This window comes from Onychostoma macrolepis, chromosome 01, assembly GCF_012432095.1.
Source record: "Onychostoma macrolepis isolate SWU-2019 chromosome 01, ASM1243209v1, whole genome shotgun sequence".
Taxonomy (NCBI): Eukaryota; Metazoa; Chordata; class Actinopteri; order Cypriniformes; family Cyprinidae; genus Onychostoma; species Onychostoma macrolepis.
Genome location: NC_081155.1, coordinates 11,026,059 through 11,043,473, shown reverse-complemented (window position 1 = coordinate 11,043,473; position 17,415 = coordinate 11,026,059). Strand labels below are relative to the sequence as shown.

General features: G+C 41.6%; 1 protein-coding gene across 9 annotated transcripts in view; it reads left to right on the top strand.

Annotated features, from left to right (window-relative positions):
* LOC131541062 (NACHT, LRR and PYD domains-containing protein 12-like) overlaps positions 1-17,415 on the top strand; it is a 61,410-nt gene that overhangs the window by 24,219 nt on the left and 19,776 nt on the right. For 8 of the 9 annotated variants that reach the window (XM_058776576.1, XM_058776599.1, XM_058776557.1 and 5 more), the window contains one exon: positions 11,986-12,156. The exons of the other annotated variant lie outside the window; for it this stretch is intronic. In XM_058776576.1, coding sequence (XP_058632559.1) covers positions 11,986-12,156 — 171 coding nt within the window. The remainder of the gene's footprint in view (positions 1-11,985; positions 12,157-17,415) is intronic. 9 annotated transcript variants of the gene reach the window in all.

Here is a 17,415-nt window from a genome sequence, read left to right as displayed (position 1 = left end):
AACTTTTGAACAGTGACTCAAACCAAGGATATTATGGTTTTGAATTTTTAAATTAGCTTTTATTTTAATATCGTTTTCAAATTTCCTATAATTTCAGTTTAGTTTTAGTTAGTTTCATGGATGGTTTTGTTAGTTTTAGTTAAGTTTTTATTTTGTGAACACATTTCTATTTAGTTTTTATATATTTTAGTTTCAGTTTTAGTTTTAGTAATTATAGTTTAACAGAGTTAATGGAACACTTCCAGTGTAGACCAAACCAAGACATTTAATTTTAGCAAAGTTGAATGTTTGCAGTTTACAGTTAACTCTTGTGCAAACCTCTTAATAATGAAAATAAAATAATTCTTTACAATTCAACAAAAACCAAACATATGCAACTTATATGTATACAATTTATTAATTCCTATTCATGTTCATATTCATTCATATTAAAGATGTAATCTTGTTTAATATGCCAATAGTTTACAAACAATAAGCTAATCAAGGTTTTCTGAGTTACTAGACAGCATCAGGCAGTTGAGTTTGTATCAGGGTCGGAGCTAAATTCTGCAGGACAATGGACCTCCAGTGCTGGATTTGAGGAAACATGCCCCGTGTCCCAATGTGCATACTATCCACCCTAACTGCCCTAAATAGTAGGCTATTAAAAATGACTAATATCACTTAGAATTTAGCATGGACAGTGTGCACATTGGGACGCAGGCATGTTCTTTGCAATCGTCATTGAAACTCTGTAAACTTTATTTTTGTCCATCTGTGTTTTCAATGCATTCATTTGTTGGATTTTTTGCACATACGAGCCACCGGGTGCACACTACTCTATGTCCCGTCTTCCTCTATGAATGTACACAACAAGAAGAAACAATCTAAAATGCTTTGAAACCTCATACTACTCAAAAATAAATGCGATGTGGTGATTTAAATGATGTTTGCACTTTACTTTGACGAGCGGCCCCAGCGCGCACGCGCTTCAGATGAGCAACGCAATCAATCCCAGATCTAACGCCGGTTTCACACCGCACGCGTAAGCAGAGCAGAGGCAGCGCAGAAGCGGCGCGTATGCAGAGCGTGAACCGCGGCTTGTGTAGCCTACTGCAAATACAGACGAGTATCGTTCATTCGGTCACGCTTTTCAGGTGTTCTCCGACAGCTGTCTGTCATGTGCTTTGATATGAGCAGCATGCTGTGATGCGGCCGTGTTCCCCTCTGACACGTGTATATAACATGCTGTACATATAGTTTACATGATAAAAAGTAATCTTAAAGTTAATAAATGCCTCTAGTTTTAATAATTTAAACAGGCCTTTGAAGTTTGGCCAATAACTCCTGGCAGTGATGTGTTTTCGTGTAGTTGATTCTGTGCTAAATCTAATATTTGATGTTTTTTTTGTTTTTTTTAATGTTGTAGATTTAAGTAGAAAATGAGAATCGCTCAAATTATTGAATGTATTTTGAGACAAAGGTCTTCTTAATGATAACCAGATTGGTTTAAGATAATTAAAGCAACAGTTTTTCAATAACTAGAAGAAAATGCAAAAGTATGTATTTAGGGTAAAAAGCGCCCCTGCTGTTGGGGCGAAAGGCACAATAATTAACATGATAATTAATAGATGGCTGACTTTTCCAATTGTTGGCATGGCATGGATTCAGATGGTAAATATCATATATTATGTTGGGTGTCCACCTTAGAGATAATCACCATGTTTATAATGAAACCATCATATTTAAAAACATGATATTAATCATATCATATAATAAAATTTGTTGTTACTACTGTAAATCTATATTAACTTATTATGGGATCTCCTTCGATGTTTTCAGAATCTTTACTTTTTATTTTGTTTCTGTATTTTAAAATATATTTTTATATTAACATTTTAATGACAGTATATTTATTGAACATTATTTATCAAAATAAGCAGAAAATAGCCTAGTACAAACTTTGCTAACGTGATTGATTTGAACAAGTATTAACTTAGATATTAGTATCAAAAAAAGCTAAAGTATTTATTTATCAATACAGTGTGCCTTTTACCCCGTGATTCTGAAACACGAAACACCTCACATGATTTTACGGTGAAATGTGTAATTTTTCATGTTAATCAGGTCAGTTTTGATCAAGAAAAATGCACTGTGGCTTTAATTCAGCGCAAGCGGCGCAGCAAAAATAGATCGGCGCCGAAACTATCGCGGCACTGCCGCTTCTGCTCTGCTCCTGCTACGCGCTGCAGCGCCGCCTCTGCTTAACCCCTGATGTACACTGCACGCGTCTGCGACACATAACCCCTGATGTACACTGCACGCATTTGCGGCACGTTACGACTCCGAAGAGGTTTTGTTCCGTCCTCCACACGGTGCCAACTTACACCAGAAGCGTTTCAGAAGCGAAGCGGCAGGATTCGCGAGACCACGTGATTTGCCTGTCCGACATTGTTTTTCTTTATTTTCTTCTTCTTTTCTTTTTTTTTTTCTTTTCTAAGATAGTTGGCTAAATGTTTATGTTTTGTCCGTTTAATTCCGTTTACTACTCATACAACTCCTGCAATTAAACTCCATGCCTTTTTTTTTTATTGTCCTTATAATTGTGACATATAACAATGTGTGTTTTTCAACTTCGAGGATGAAACTCATCCATTTCTGACCTCCTAGCAAGGATATATAGTGATGTGAAATACGATCGGGAGTCTGCACAGGGTGTTTATTTTGAAAATGATAGGATTTTTTTACTTTTATTTTGCATTTGCTGTGCGGTTTAGACGCGGCATGCGTCAAAAATAGACTAGGCGCCTATATTTAGCGGCGCGAGAGCCGCTTCTGGGATGCTTTTGAAACATGCCGCGGCGCGTCTGGTGTAAACACAAGCATTGACTAGAGTGGCCGCGATCAGCTCAGGTAGCCGCGTCGGAGCCGTAACGCGCCGCAGATGCGTGCAGTGTACATCAGGGGTAAATCCTGCTTACGCGTGCAGTGTGAAACCGGCATAATGCCCCTTTTACACAACACGGCAAGCAGTGAAAACACAGCGCGGCTATCGCTTTCTCACATTTTGGATGCGTTTTATTCAGTTAATGCGGTGCGCGTGTCATGGACTCAAGGCGGACGTTACCATAGTAATCGAAAAGCGTGACAGAATGACTATTCACTAAAGTCAGCTCATCCAAAACTTTTAATTCTGTGTCGGTTAACTCACTCTCATGTTGTTCTCGCATGTCAAACACGCTTTTAAACGTTCGTGCGCTAGTAAGGTGTGCATTACAATTATTTCCCATTTCATATTTTATAGTTATTTCCCATTTCATAGCCCGCGTCTTGTTTTTTAAATGCAAAAAGGCATTATAGGATGCAGCTCACGTGCATGAAGCGTCATCTGTTTCCCTAAACAACCGCAGGTCCGATTTTCAATTCCAAGTACACCAGAGTGCAATCTGGACGATGGGGCGGGGCGACACTAAATTGGGATTTTATACGCAAATGATGATAATTTACTTTATTTTAGAGATAGACAAACACGATTTTACGTTTTAAAGCACAACCGTTTTTTGTTGTTTAAAGGGGTCATATAATGGTACATGCACTTTTACAAGTTGATTGTACTGAAATGTGTGTTAGCAGTGCCTGTACACAACCATCATAAAATGATAAAAATCCATCCAGTGTTTTTTTTTTAATCTCCTTATTTGTTTTACCCTGTCTCAAATCAAGCCGTTCGACCGTGTGACGCCACACGGTCGGACGCCCCTCCCACGATGGTTGATTGACAGCAGTGTTTCAACACAGACCCGCCCTTGCTCGTGAGCGAGCTGTCAATCATAGTCCGCGCGTCATTGTTAATATACGCTGGAGCTGTCTATGAGCAGAATGGCGTCTAAGCGATTGTGGTGTTCTGTTCTCGGGTGCAATAATGAACACAGCAGTCATTTTGATGTTCCTAAGTCCGAACCGCTGAAGACACAGTGGCTGAGTTTTGCTTTTGAAGGGAATATTCCCCACGAGCAACGTCAATGTTTTCATGTTTGCGCGAATCATTTTTCACCAGACTGCTTTATAAATGAAGGTCAGTATAAAGCTGGTTTTGCTAAGAAGCTGCTCCTGAAAAAAGAATCGGTACCAACTATTCGTGTTCCTGCTGAACCTCCAGAAGAAGTGTTTTATTCCCATTATCCACACATAAAACCCCAGTTCACGCTGATGGACTATTTGGTATTATTGTCTTATTTGTCACCGCAGTTGTTCTTTAAAATAAAACCATTTGCGGGTTTGTCCTATGTCTTACTGAACTACAGTGAATTATCATCATATCCTAAGTTTTTATCCACCGATCCTAAAATAAAGAATATAGGCTACATATAAATATTCATTATACAAAACAGCTAAATCTCAAACAGTGGATCATTTTCATCAGCATCGCCCAGCTAAAACTGCTCAATGTTTAAGTATGTCTGCTTCGTGTACAGTGAAAAGTGCAATAATATCTGACTTCATTTAATGTGCAACCCACCTGTTGAGACTGAGGACCACTATTTACGTTCATCACACAGAAACATAATTAATATTTCTCATAGGTGAGGCTATCTGTAGCATAGGTAGGACTATATCATGGCCACGAATTAAGAATTTGTTCCCCAGACTGAATTCGTGAGCCGCTCATATTACACAGCTCTGTTCTGCCCGAAGTACTCGGAGATCCCCACCTTAATGTGTCGCCCCGCCCCATCGTCCAGGGTGCACTCTGGAGCTACTCCGATTTTCTGGCACAGAATGAGAGCTTATTAAATCACGAACACGATTATTTATTTTTTTCTAATTATTATTTTATTTTTGTTAATTTTTCAGTTACTGTTGTTAGTTTCGTTTCATTTTAGTTTTTCATTTACTTTCAGTTTACGAAAATGTTTTTTGACCAATAGTTTTAGTCTTAGTTTCAGTTTTCATTTACGAAAATAACCTTGACTCAAACAATAAAAAGGTGCGTATGTTTCCTCTGAATTACACGAAAAGAGTTCAGCATTGAACAGCTATCTATCAGTTTGGAGAGAGCTGGAGAGATGTGTTTAGCGGTTCACACGTCTGAATGAAGCTGCTCGCTGCAATCGTTCAATAATGATTGTTCATTTATAATACACATCGTTATTAGCTTGTACCTGTAATTGTTGATCAGTTAGGTAGCATATTAACTAACTAGCAATACACTGCTTAAAACTTGTTTAGATTGTGTAGTTTTACTAGTTAATAAGACAATAAAATGTCCTTGTTCAAATATATGCAATTGATCATTAATTCATTGTTGTATTTAAAAAGATTCCCAAAAAGTGAAGAGCTTGAAGAAAGTCCGCACACTCTCAAACATCAAAGAGTCACAAGCGAGATGAAAGCATATTGAGCAATTTACTAAAATAAAAACAAGGCAAACGTTTCGGTCACATGTTGACCATTTTCAATGTTTTTGAGTCATGGTGCTGTTGAAAGAATCCATTTTAATTTCATTTTCACAAGCTGAACAAATCTTGCATGGGTAGAAACCAGTGGAATGATCCAAAGTCACATATTTGTTCCTCTTAATGAAGGTATTGACCAGATGATCTCTTATGCTGCGTTCCCTATAATATGAAAAAGTCTCCAGTGTCATCGGCTCTCAGAACATGCCAGTGTTTATTGATGATGGACTTAATTGCCTGACTATGAACAGCGAAGGTAGTACAACACATATAAGGAGCATAAACTTATTGCTATGAGATGTTCAGGTATTCAGAGACCAGTTCAAGAAGATGGTGATTCTAACAAAAGACTGTTACAATGTGAAGCTATAAGTGGATTTATTATATGGACTGTTTGTATCCGAAGGGATCAAATGAAGAACTTCAAATATCTTGTTTTTTATTAATTGTACTTTGTTGTTAACTCCAACAGACAACCATTGTTCTCCAATTTGATGTAGATTATCTGTTGCTTTAAATGTACACACATTGTGGTCATTTATTTATTTATTTATTTTTTTTTCATACTTTGACATTGTGTTATTTAATATGTTAATTTTTTATTATATATATATATATATATATATATATATAACTTTTTTGGGAGGGATCAGTGTGTTTTCTGATTGATCATGTGATCTCTTAAATCATCATGTGATTTCTCAAATTAAGATGGCTCCTAGCTCTGTTGTTAGCTTGGCACTGAAAATGGTCAACATGTGACTAAAACGTTTGCCTTGTTTTTATTCAGTAAATTGCTCAGTATGCTTTCATCTCGCTTGTGACTCTTTGATGAAGACGCGGTGAGTCTCTGGCTGCTTTTCTGTATTTAAGAAGAAAAATATCTGATCATAAAATAAATTTTTATATTTCTTTCACAAATAATATGTATTATGTTTATAATACTTTTACAAACAAATTTAAATAAATTAACATATTTCAAATAATTCTGGTGAGATGTTTAATCACATATTTTTTCATTGAATGCTTAGAAAACAAGAGATGGCCAGTCAGTTTGAGTTATTTTAATTTAGTATTTTACTCCGGCTTCCGGCTTCGCTACTGTTCGGATGCTCCTGCTTATTGCTCTGCACTTCGCTCCCTATTTATGCACTTTTCTCAGATTTCGCTAAGATTTTAACTTCAGCATATCGGCACAGTGCTCAAACAACACAGTTTTGTCTACATCTACATGCTGCATGAACTGCCACAGACTTCTACAAAGGATTGCGGTTCTTGAAACAAAGTTACTTGCTGGACCTCCAAAACAGGTGGAACACACAGCAGATCATCATCACGGACCCCTGCAGCATACAGCCGGTGAGTCCTATGAATCTAGTGAATCTCAACAGTTTATAGAAAGTGTAGAAGAACAAGCTGATCAACAGACTAATCGATGGCACAAACAGGGAGCGAGACCCAAAGGCACTCGAGACATCAGATTGTCACGAGTATCTCGTATTGCTGCGGTAGCATCCTCTACCCCAGATACGGCTATGACAAGACTTGTAAACACTGGCATTTTACAACCCCCTATACATCTTGAGAACCGATTTGAAGCATTAATGAATGTGGGTGAGGAATGCCCAAATGTGACAAAACATGGATTGTATCAGCCAGCAGCTAACATCGCTACTAACAGGCGCTCGAGGTCGAGCAGACAGCGGCACTCAGCTCAGAGCGCAGCCGAGCCCAGGACTCTGATAGTGGGCGACTCTATTATCAGAAACATCAGTAGCAGGACTACAACTACATGCTGCTTTCCTCAAGCAACCGTCTCTGATGTGAACAAGGAACTTCGGAACATTCTGATGAAGCACAAGACTGCAAATCGAATCATCATCCATGTGGGGAAGAACGATATTCGGAAAGAGCAGTCAGAACTGCTTAAGAAGGATTTCAGTGAACTCTTTGAAACACTTCAAAGACTTGAAGTTCAGTCGTTCATCAGTGGACCACTCCCAGCAAGAGGAACTAACATGTTTTCACGGCTGCTTGGGCTGAATACATGGCTACAAAGAACCTGCAGTACAAAAGGTGTCAACTTCATCGACAACTTCAATATTTTCTGGGGCCATAGACAACTGTTTAAACTGGACGACTTCCACCCAAACAAACTTGGTGCGAGAGTGCTAAAGGACAATATCTATTTCTCCCTCCGTCATCCTTCAGTGGTGTGTGCCAATCCACTCGGCCTCAATGGCACACACACACCTGGACAGAATATGAGTGACCACAGGACTTCATGTCAGCCTCAGAGTCATCTTGTGGTTGACACATCCCACAAGGACACTTATAACACCACGCAGCCAAAACAAACTTTCCTCACGGAAACTATCCCGGCTGAGCCCTGCCCAACGAGCTCTTCACAGACAGACTGTGACGTACTACATCAGCTCCAAGACTCAGCACCCAAGGACAACTATCTGGAAAACAACCAGGGAAGCCAGGACAACATTTCACAGCCACCGGAAACACCAGACACACTATCTCTCTCTCTCCAGAATCTCCACTTCTAAGCTTCTCACAGAAAATGGAGGAACTGGTGTATGCTGGGACCAAACTCTCCCACTCGTTCGCTGCAAGCCCCCAGATATCAACTAAAAAACGGCGAGCCCCACAACCACCAAAGACTGCAAGCCCAGCTCTCCCTCCTCCTCCTGTGAGAGTTCTCCGACCGCTGCCACAACGTCAGGCCCAAACCCTCCTCCATCGGCTGTAGGTGAACCAAAAACAACTGATAACAGCTCTCAGTGATATGTGTTGGGTCCCCACTATATTAGCAGCAACACTCACAAATGTTCACAGAACAAGCGGGAACCCAGTGTGCCTGTAGCCTTCTATATTCCTGTTTTATCACGTGATAGAAAATCTAAGGCCTTCTCAAGCCGTACGGCTGACCCATCTAATCTGCGGCCTGTAATGCACCAATCTAAGATTTCTGTAGAGACAAAATGTAATTCCATCAAGTTATCATTTTTAAACATTCGCTCACTAAAAAATAAATCATTTCTGATCAATAATTTTATAACCACAAACAACCTGGATTTTATGTTTCTAAATGAAACATGGCTTGAAGACAGCTGCAGTGCAACAGTCCTCAATGAAACAGCCCCTCCTAACTTTAACTTTACAAGTGTCTGCAGGACTGTTAGGAGAGGTGGAGGTGTAGCTGCTCTATTTAAAGATGTTTATCAATGCAAGCAAGTGTCATTTGGTCAGTATTTGTCCTTTTGAATATCTAGGTATTATGCTGAAAGGTGCTCCACGCATTCTGTTTATCATTATTTACAGGCCTCCAAAATACTCTCCAGCCTTTGTTGAAGAGTTCACAGAACTGTTATCAATGATTTCCTCAGAGTTTGACTGTTTTACTATTGCAGGGGATTTTAATATTCACATAGATAATGCAGAAATCAAAACTGCAAAAGAAATTATAACTGTTTTAAACACTTTTGATCTGACCCAGCATGTGCATGGACCCACACACAATCGTGGACACACTCTAGATTTACTCATCAGTAGAGGTCTAAACATTTCATCCATTGTTGTTAAGGATGTAGCACTATCTGATCACTTCTGTATTTTCTTTGATATATTGATCTCTGTTACCACTGAATCTAGATCTGTCTCTGTCAGAAAGAGATGCATTAATGAGAACACTAGTGCGCTATTTATGAAGGCCATATCATTAACACCAAGCATTTCTGCAGACTCTGTTGATCTTCTCCTGTATTCTTTTAACTCAAAAGTTAAGAATGTTATTGATGATATTGCTCCGGCAAGGGTCTGCAAGAAGAATGGCAGACAAAAATCACCATGGAGAAAATCAACAGCAGTTCAGAGTATGAAAAGACAATGCAGAAAAGCTGAGCGAATGTGGCGGAAGACAAAACGTGAAATTCACTATAGCATCTATAAAGACATCCTTCATGCTTTCAATGTGGAACTAGGCACAGCTAGACAGACCTTCTTCTCAAACCTTATAAACAGTAACTTAAACAACTCTCGCACTCTTTTTGCTACTGTGGAGAGACTGACAAACCCCCCAAGTCAGATACCCAGTGAAATGCTCTCCGACAGTAAATGCAATGAGTTTGCTTCCTTCTTTTCTGAGAAGATCAATAATATCAGAAAGGAGATTGGCATATCTACTTTTGCAGAGGTCACACAGATTCGACCGCAATTTCAAAAAGAAGTGACTATGTCTGTTTTTGAAGCAATTGATTGCAAAATTTTGGAAGAAATAGTACAGCACCTTAAATCATCAACCTGCTATCTTGACACACTTCCCACATCTTTTTTCAAAAGTGTGCTTAACTGTTTAGAAGCAGATCTCTTAGAAGTGGTGAACGCTTCACTTCTTTCTGGGACTTTTCCAAACTCCCTGAAAACTGCAGTTGTTAAGCCCCTTCTGAAAAAGCGCAATCTTGATAGCACAATGTTGAACAACTATAGACCAATATCAAATCTTCCGTTCATAGGTAAGATTATTGAAAAGGTAGTTTTTAATCAGCTGAACAACTACTTAAACTTAAATGGATACCTGGACAATTTTCAATCTGGTTTCCGAACACATCATAGCACAGAGACAGCGCTTATTAAGATAATAAATGATATTCGCTTCAATTCTGATTCAGGCAAAATATCAGTTCTGGTATTACTAGATCGTAATGCTGTGTTTGACACTGTTGATCATAACATACTTCTAGAGAGACTGGAAAACTGGATCGGGCTTTCTGGGATGGTACTCAAATGGTTCAGGTCATACTTAGAAGGGAGATGTTATTATGTCAGTATAGGAGAGCATAAGTCTAAGTGGACGACCATGACATGCGGAGTCCCACAAGGCTCAATTCTTGCACCGCTCTTGTTTAGCCTGTATATGCTCCCACTAAGTCAAATAATGAGAAAGAACCAAATTGCCTATCACAGCTATGCTGATGATACCCAGATTTACCTAGCCTTATCTCCAAATGACTACAGCCCCATTGACTCCCTCTGCCAATGCATTGATGAAATAAACTGTTGGATGTCCCAGAACTTTCTTCAGTTAAATAAGGAGAAAACTGAAGTCATTGCATTTGGAAACAAAGATGAAGTTATCAAGGTGAATGCATACCTTGACTCTAGGGGTCAATCAACTAAAAACCAAGTCAAAAATCTTGGGGTGTTTCTGCAGACAGACCTTAGTTTTAGTAGTCATGTCAAAGCAGTAACTAAATCAGCATACTATCATCTCAAAAACATTGCAAGAATTAGATGTTTTGTTTCCAGTCAAGACTTGGAGAAACTGGTTCATGCCTTTATCACCAGCAGGGTGGATTATTGTAATGGTCTCCTCACCGGCCTTCCAAAGAAGACCATTAGACAGCTGCAGCTCATCCAGAACGCTGCTGCCAGGATTCTGACTAGAACCAGAAAATTTGAGCACATTACACCAGTCCTCGGGTCCTTACACTGGCTTCCAGTTACATTTAGGATTGATTTTAAAGTACTTTTACTCGTTTATAAATCTCTAAATGGCCTAGGACCTAAATACATTGGAGATATGCTCACTGAATATAAACCTAACAGACCACTCAGATCATTAGGATCAAATCAGTTAGAAATACCAAGGGTTCACACAAAACAAGGGGAGTCTGCTTTTAGCTATTATGCCACCCGCAGTTGGAACCAGCTTCCAGAAGAGATCAGATGTGCTAAAACATTAGCCACTTTTAAATCCAGACTCAAAACTCATCTGTTTAGCTGTGCATTTGTTGAATGAGCACTGTGCTACGTCCGAACTGATTGCACTATGTATAATCACTTTCTATTCTTAAATGTTTTAAATTCTTTTAAAATCTATTTTTAAATCACTTTGTTTTTATTGTTGTGATTATTATTATTTTTAATTTCTTAATGACTATTTCACTTCCTTTTATGTAAAGCATTTTGAATTACCACTGTGTATGAAATGTGCTATATAAATAAACTTGCCTTGCCTTGCCTTAACTGCCTTGCCTTGCCTATGCAATGACACAGTTTTGTGCCATGGTTATGTAATGTCACATCACAACATTGTTTAGCAAATTTTAGCAGTATATCGACCTGCCTTTAGCAACTTTATTAGAAAATAAAATGGCAACACTGCTTGCACAAGCCTATAGACTAAAAACGTAACACAAATTCACATTTTTATAGTTTACACAGAGATAATAACTGTATTGTTTCCAAAGAAACTGCATTTCAAACCCGTTTTCAAAAGTTTGTTTTCAGGCCCCCAAAACGCCTTTGTCATGTAAATAAACAACCAAAACACATGAAAAGTTTTCTGTTTTTAGTTGAAAATGGTGTTGTGTAAACGTCCCCTTAGACATGAGACAAAATAATAATAATACCTCCTGGGATCGAACACATGCAGATTTAGCATTTAATCATCATAGCCATAATCATAATTCGTTTCATATCATAATCATAAGTCGTTTTTTTCTGCTAAACTGAGAGTGAAGAGTGTGTTGTTCTGCAGGTTGAGTCATTGTGGCGTCACAGATGAAGGTTGTGCTGCTCTGAGTTCAGCTCTGAGATCAAACTCACATCTGAAAGAACTGGATCTGTCTGATAATAAACTAGGAGCTGCAGGTCTGACGCTGATCTCTGATGGACTGAAGGATCCTCGCTGTAAACTGGAGAAACTGAAGTAAGATCATACATTAATCTCAACATGAAAATGTAAATATGATCATTTCTGAATGCAGTGTCTTCAAATTTTGGCACCCTTGGTAAATATGAGCAAAACAGGCTGTGGGAAAATGTTTTTATTGTTCGTTATCTTCATATTGTTTATTTGTCTGTCATTCAAAATTTTCACAATATATTCAGTCATCAATCATTTTATTTACATGTTTCATATTACATCTTATATATATTATAAGCACAACCAGAATAATATGCAAACAAGACACACTGACCAAAACATCTACACCAGTCGTAGTGATCTTGTTTGATCCTTGACCATCATGAAATGCAAAGGCAATCCAACTGAAAAACAAAAACAAATTATTCTCATGTCAATAATTTTAGAACACATTTAGGAAAAAAATTATTTATTTCACCTGTTGTTCTCTAATTTTACTTCAGTTTAAAATGATATTGTTGTGAATATTTGTAATGAAAGACCAAGAGGATAAACGGTCTGTTTTGCTCATTTACAGTGAATTTACTTATGAACGTTTTCCTCCACATCATATCATCAGCAACACTTCCATCCACTTATTGCTTTGGATATTAATAATGGTGAAGTCTTTGTTGCAAGAAAAGAATAATTGCACCACAGAGAAGCTATGTATTTCCACCTACAACTAAAAAATCTCAACAAATGGAGTCTAGCGTTATGAGTGTTTTAAGACTGAGCAAGGCTTCGCTTCTCCTGGCCATGAGTCAGAAATTAACAGGGCTTTTGACAAAAATGCACAATTAAACTAAATCTATTAATGCTGTTGCTAATAAGTTAAAGTGAAAATGAATGTTGCTCTCTCTTAATACTTTGTAGGTCATTAATATTAATTTTCAATAATATTATGCCTAAGATATTTTTCTAACACTCTTAATTTGTGTTAATGTTGCCAACTTAGCAATGTTGTTGTTAGATTTGGCAACTTTAGATGATATTTGGAACCTTTTTTTGGAGCTTGGCACCTAGCAACAAATTTAGCTGTTTTTCGAACTTATTTAGCAACTTTTGAACAGTGACTCAAACAATAAAAAGGTGCGTATGTTTCCTCTGAATTACACGAAAAGAGGAAAGCATTGAACAGCTATCTATCAGTTTGGAGAGAGCTGGAGAGATGTGTTTAGCGGTTCACACGTCTGAATGAAGCTGCTAGCTGCAATCGTTCAATAATGATTGTTCATTTATAATACACATCGTTATTAGCTTGTACCTGTAATTGTTGATCAGTTAGGTAGCATATTAACTAACTAGCAATACACTGCTTAAAACTTGTTTATATTGTGTAGTTTTATTAGTTAATAAGACAATAAAATGTCCTTGTTCAAATATATGTGTCACACACTGGTAAGGAGGCAGACAGGTAGATGCATGTCAAAAGGGGTTTTATTTAAAGAGAACCAAGGCAGGGCTTCCAACAGAAGAGAGACAACAAAGGAAATACTGGAAGCAGAGGAAACAGTCTTAATGAAACATCAACTTGCTCAGTCCACAGGAGAAGACGAGTTCCAGGCAGGAGGGACAGACAGGTAGGCATCAACCAGCGTTTAGGAGCTTGCAACCTTGAGACCAGCCGACGAGTGACTGAGGTGAGTGTGCTTATGAATGGTGGTGGTAAGTGGTTGCAGGTGTGAGTGATTAGTACTCTGGTGATTGTGAATGGGTGTAGGAGGTTGCTTCAGCTGGTGATGCGGGTGATTCCATGACATTTCCCGCCCGAGATCGACGGCGAGGACGGCCGTGCCCCCTGGGAGCGGGCGATCAGGGTGGGCTTGGTGGAAGTCGTGGATGAGGGATGGGTCCAGAATGTCATCTTTGTCTGCCCATGATCTCTCCTCGGGACCGTACCCCTCCCAGTCTATGAGGTATTGAAGCCGGCCGGCCGCCCCGCCGTCGTGAGTCGAGGATTTTCTTGACTCTATAGATGGTTTCGTTGGAGGCGACCTCGGGTGGAGGAGGGGGTGTCTCGTGCTCTGTGGATGGAGGGAGAAGAGGATTAGTGAAAGGTTTGAGTAAGGAGATGTGAAAGGTGGATGAGATCCGGTACCGCTCAGGCAAGTGGAGCCGGAAAGTGACATCGTTGATGCGCCTTGCTACCGGGAAAGGACCTATGTACCGGGGACTCAGCTTCTTGCAGGGCAGCCGGAGATGAATATCCCGGGTGGATAACCAGACTCGTTCCCCGGGTTGATAGATGGGATTGGCGGAACGGCGAGCGTCTGCATTGGTCTTGTGTCTCCGTACTGCCCGCTGGAGATGGATGTGAGCTGAGTCCCATACCCTCTCGCTCTCACGGAACCAGTAATCTACCGCTGGGACCTCCGATCGCTCCTCGGTCCAGGGGAATAATGGCGGCTGGTATCCGAGGACACATTGGAATGGAGTGAGTCCGGTGGTTTCCTGGCGCAGCGAATTCTGGGAGTACTCTACCCAGGGTAGATACTGGCTCCAGCTGTCCTGATGTTCATGACAGTAGGCCCGGAGATATCGCCCGGTTTCCTGGATCCTCCGTTCGGTCTGGCCATTGGTTTGTGGATGGTACCCGGAGAATAGACTCACTGACACCCCTAGGAGGTGGAAGAACCCTCGCCAGACCCGGGAGATAAATTGGGGCCCGCTGTCGGAGATGATGTCCTCTGGGAGGACATCATCTCCGTGTGTTGAAAGAGGGCTTCGGCCGTTTCTAGGGCTGAGGGTAATCCACGTAGTGGGATTAGTTTGCAGGATTTGGAGAATCGGTCAACGACGACTAGTATGGTGGTATACCCGTTTGAAGGAGGGAGGTCGGTGGCAAAGTCTACCCCCAGGTGGGACCAGGGCCGGCGAGGAATGGGCAATGGGACCAGTTTACCCTCAGGCAGGCAGCGAGGTGTGGAGGTGATGGCACAGACCGAACATCCCTTGACATAACGGCCGACATCCCGGGCCATGTTGGGCCACCAATAATGAGTAAGGCCACGAAGGCCGTCTTCCATTCATCACCCCTGCGGACGCGGATGAGATTATAGGCGCTCCTTAGGTCCAGTTTGCTGAAGATACAGGCCCTGCAAAGCTCCTTCAGGGCGGCTGGAACCAGAGGAAGGGGATAGGCAAATTTTACCGTCTGGTCGTTGAGAGCACGGTAGTCAATACAGGGCCTCAGACCTCCATCTTTTTTGGCCACAAAGAAAAAGCTTGACACTGCGGGGTGAGGTGGATAGACGGATGAACCCCTGATTCAAGGCCTCCTTTACGTACTCCTCCATGGCTGCTCTCTCCGGGATCGACAGTGGGTAGATGTGTCCCTTGGGTAGTTTAGCCCCAGGCAGCAGGTCCACGGCGCAGTCCCATGGCCGGTGTGGAGGTAGGTGAGTGGCAGCATCCTTGCTGAACACGTCCTGAGATGACTGCTTTTCGGGAAGAATGGGTGTAACCTGGTGTGTCTCTGGGCTTTCGACGGTGGTGGAACAGAGTGAGAGGCTGGTACCGCTAGAGATGGAGACAGGTAGGTCCTTCAGGCATTCCTGCTCGCACCCCATGTTCCACTTGAGAATCTCCCCAGACCTCCAATCGATGGTAGGTTGATGCTTGGAAAGCCAGGGGCGTCCCAGGATAACATCCACGACAGCCTCCTCCAGCACCAGTAGAGAGATCTGTTCCGTATGGAAGCACCCGATCCAGAGGATGACCTCTGGCGTCCGGTGACACACCAGCCCCTTGCCCAGCGGTTTTCCTTGGACAGTGGTGATCTGGTAGGTGGTTTCGTTCCTGGGAAAATCTTGAATCCAGCGAGGGTGCGGGAGGAGATGAAATTTCCCGCAGCTCCTGAGTCCATGAGGATTTTGACTGGGAAAGATTGGTCTCGATACCTGAGAAGAGCATCTACGTGAGACATGTGAGACACATCAGGAGCAATTTGGATGGTACTCACCGCTGGGCGTGGTGGACGAATAGGACAGGTGCGGATCTGGTGCGCTGGAGAACCACAGTAGAGGCAGAGCCCTTGGGTGAGTCGACGGGATCGCTCCGGGTTGGATAGATGATAGTTATCCGTGATCATGGGCTCGGGCACTGGAGGTGAGAGGTTGGGTAGCGAGGGGTTCAATATGGCAAGCGGTTAGGTGTTGAGAGACACGCGCAGCCTTCTGGAGGAAGCTTTCCAGTCCCACGGAGTCGTCGGAGATAGACATCTGCTGACGTAAGGCGGGGTTCAAGCCTCTGCGAAAGGCGGAGAGCAGGGCAGTCTCATTCCAGCCGCTGCTAGCGGCGAGGGTGTGGAACTGAAGCGTATACTCGTGAATGGACAGATCCGCTTGCCGTAGTTTGAACAGCTCATCATGTACCGAGACCTCTGTAGTCGGCTGGCTGAATACCTCTCGGAAATGTTTGATGAAGTTCTCCAGAGAATCAGTCCTCGGGCTCTGCGAATTCCATAAGGCCTCCACCCATTGCAAGGCTCTTCCCGTCAGCAAAGAGATAATGAAGGCCACTTTCACCCGTTCCGTCATGAATAGATGGGGCTGTAATTCAAAGTAGAGGGAACATTGCAGCAAAAACCCTTTGCAAGAGATCGCCTCCCCGGAGAAGCTTGTAGGTCGGGCCATTGGACTGGTTGTCGGAGGGGCGGTGACGGGAGGTGGTAGAAGCGATTCCCGGAGAGTGCGAACGAGATCGGCGAAGAGCTCAGATGAGGATGTACTCCCAGGATCCATGTGAACCTTCGTACTCGTTACTATTTTCAAAGGGCTGGTCTTCTGTCACACACTGGTAAGGAGGCAGACAGGTAGATGCACGTCAAAAGGGGTTTTATTTAAAGAGAACCAAGGCAGGGCTTCCAACAGAAGAGAGACAATGAAGGAAATACTGGAAGCAGAGGAAATGGTCTTAATGAAACATCAACTTGCTCAGTCCACAGGAGAAAACGAGTTCCAGGCAGGAGGGACAGACAGGTAGGCATCAACCAGCGTTTAGGAGCTTGCAACCTTGAGACCAGCCGACGAGTGACTGAGGTGAGTGTGCTTATGCATGGTGATGGTAAGTGGTTGCAGGTGTGCGTGATTAGTACTCTGGTGATTGTGAACGGGTGTAGGAGGTTACTTCAGCTGGTGATACGGGTGATTCCGTGACAATATGTAATTGATCATTAATTCATTGTTGTATTTAAAAAGATTCCCAAAAAGTGAAGAGCCTGAAGAAAGTCCGCACACTCTCAAACATCAAAGAGTCACAAGCGAGATGAAAGCATATTGA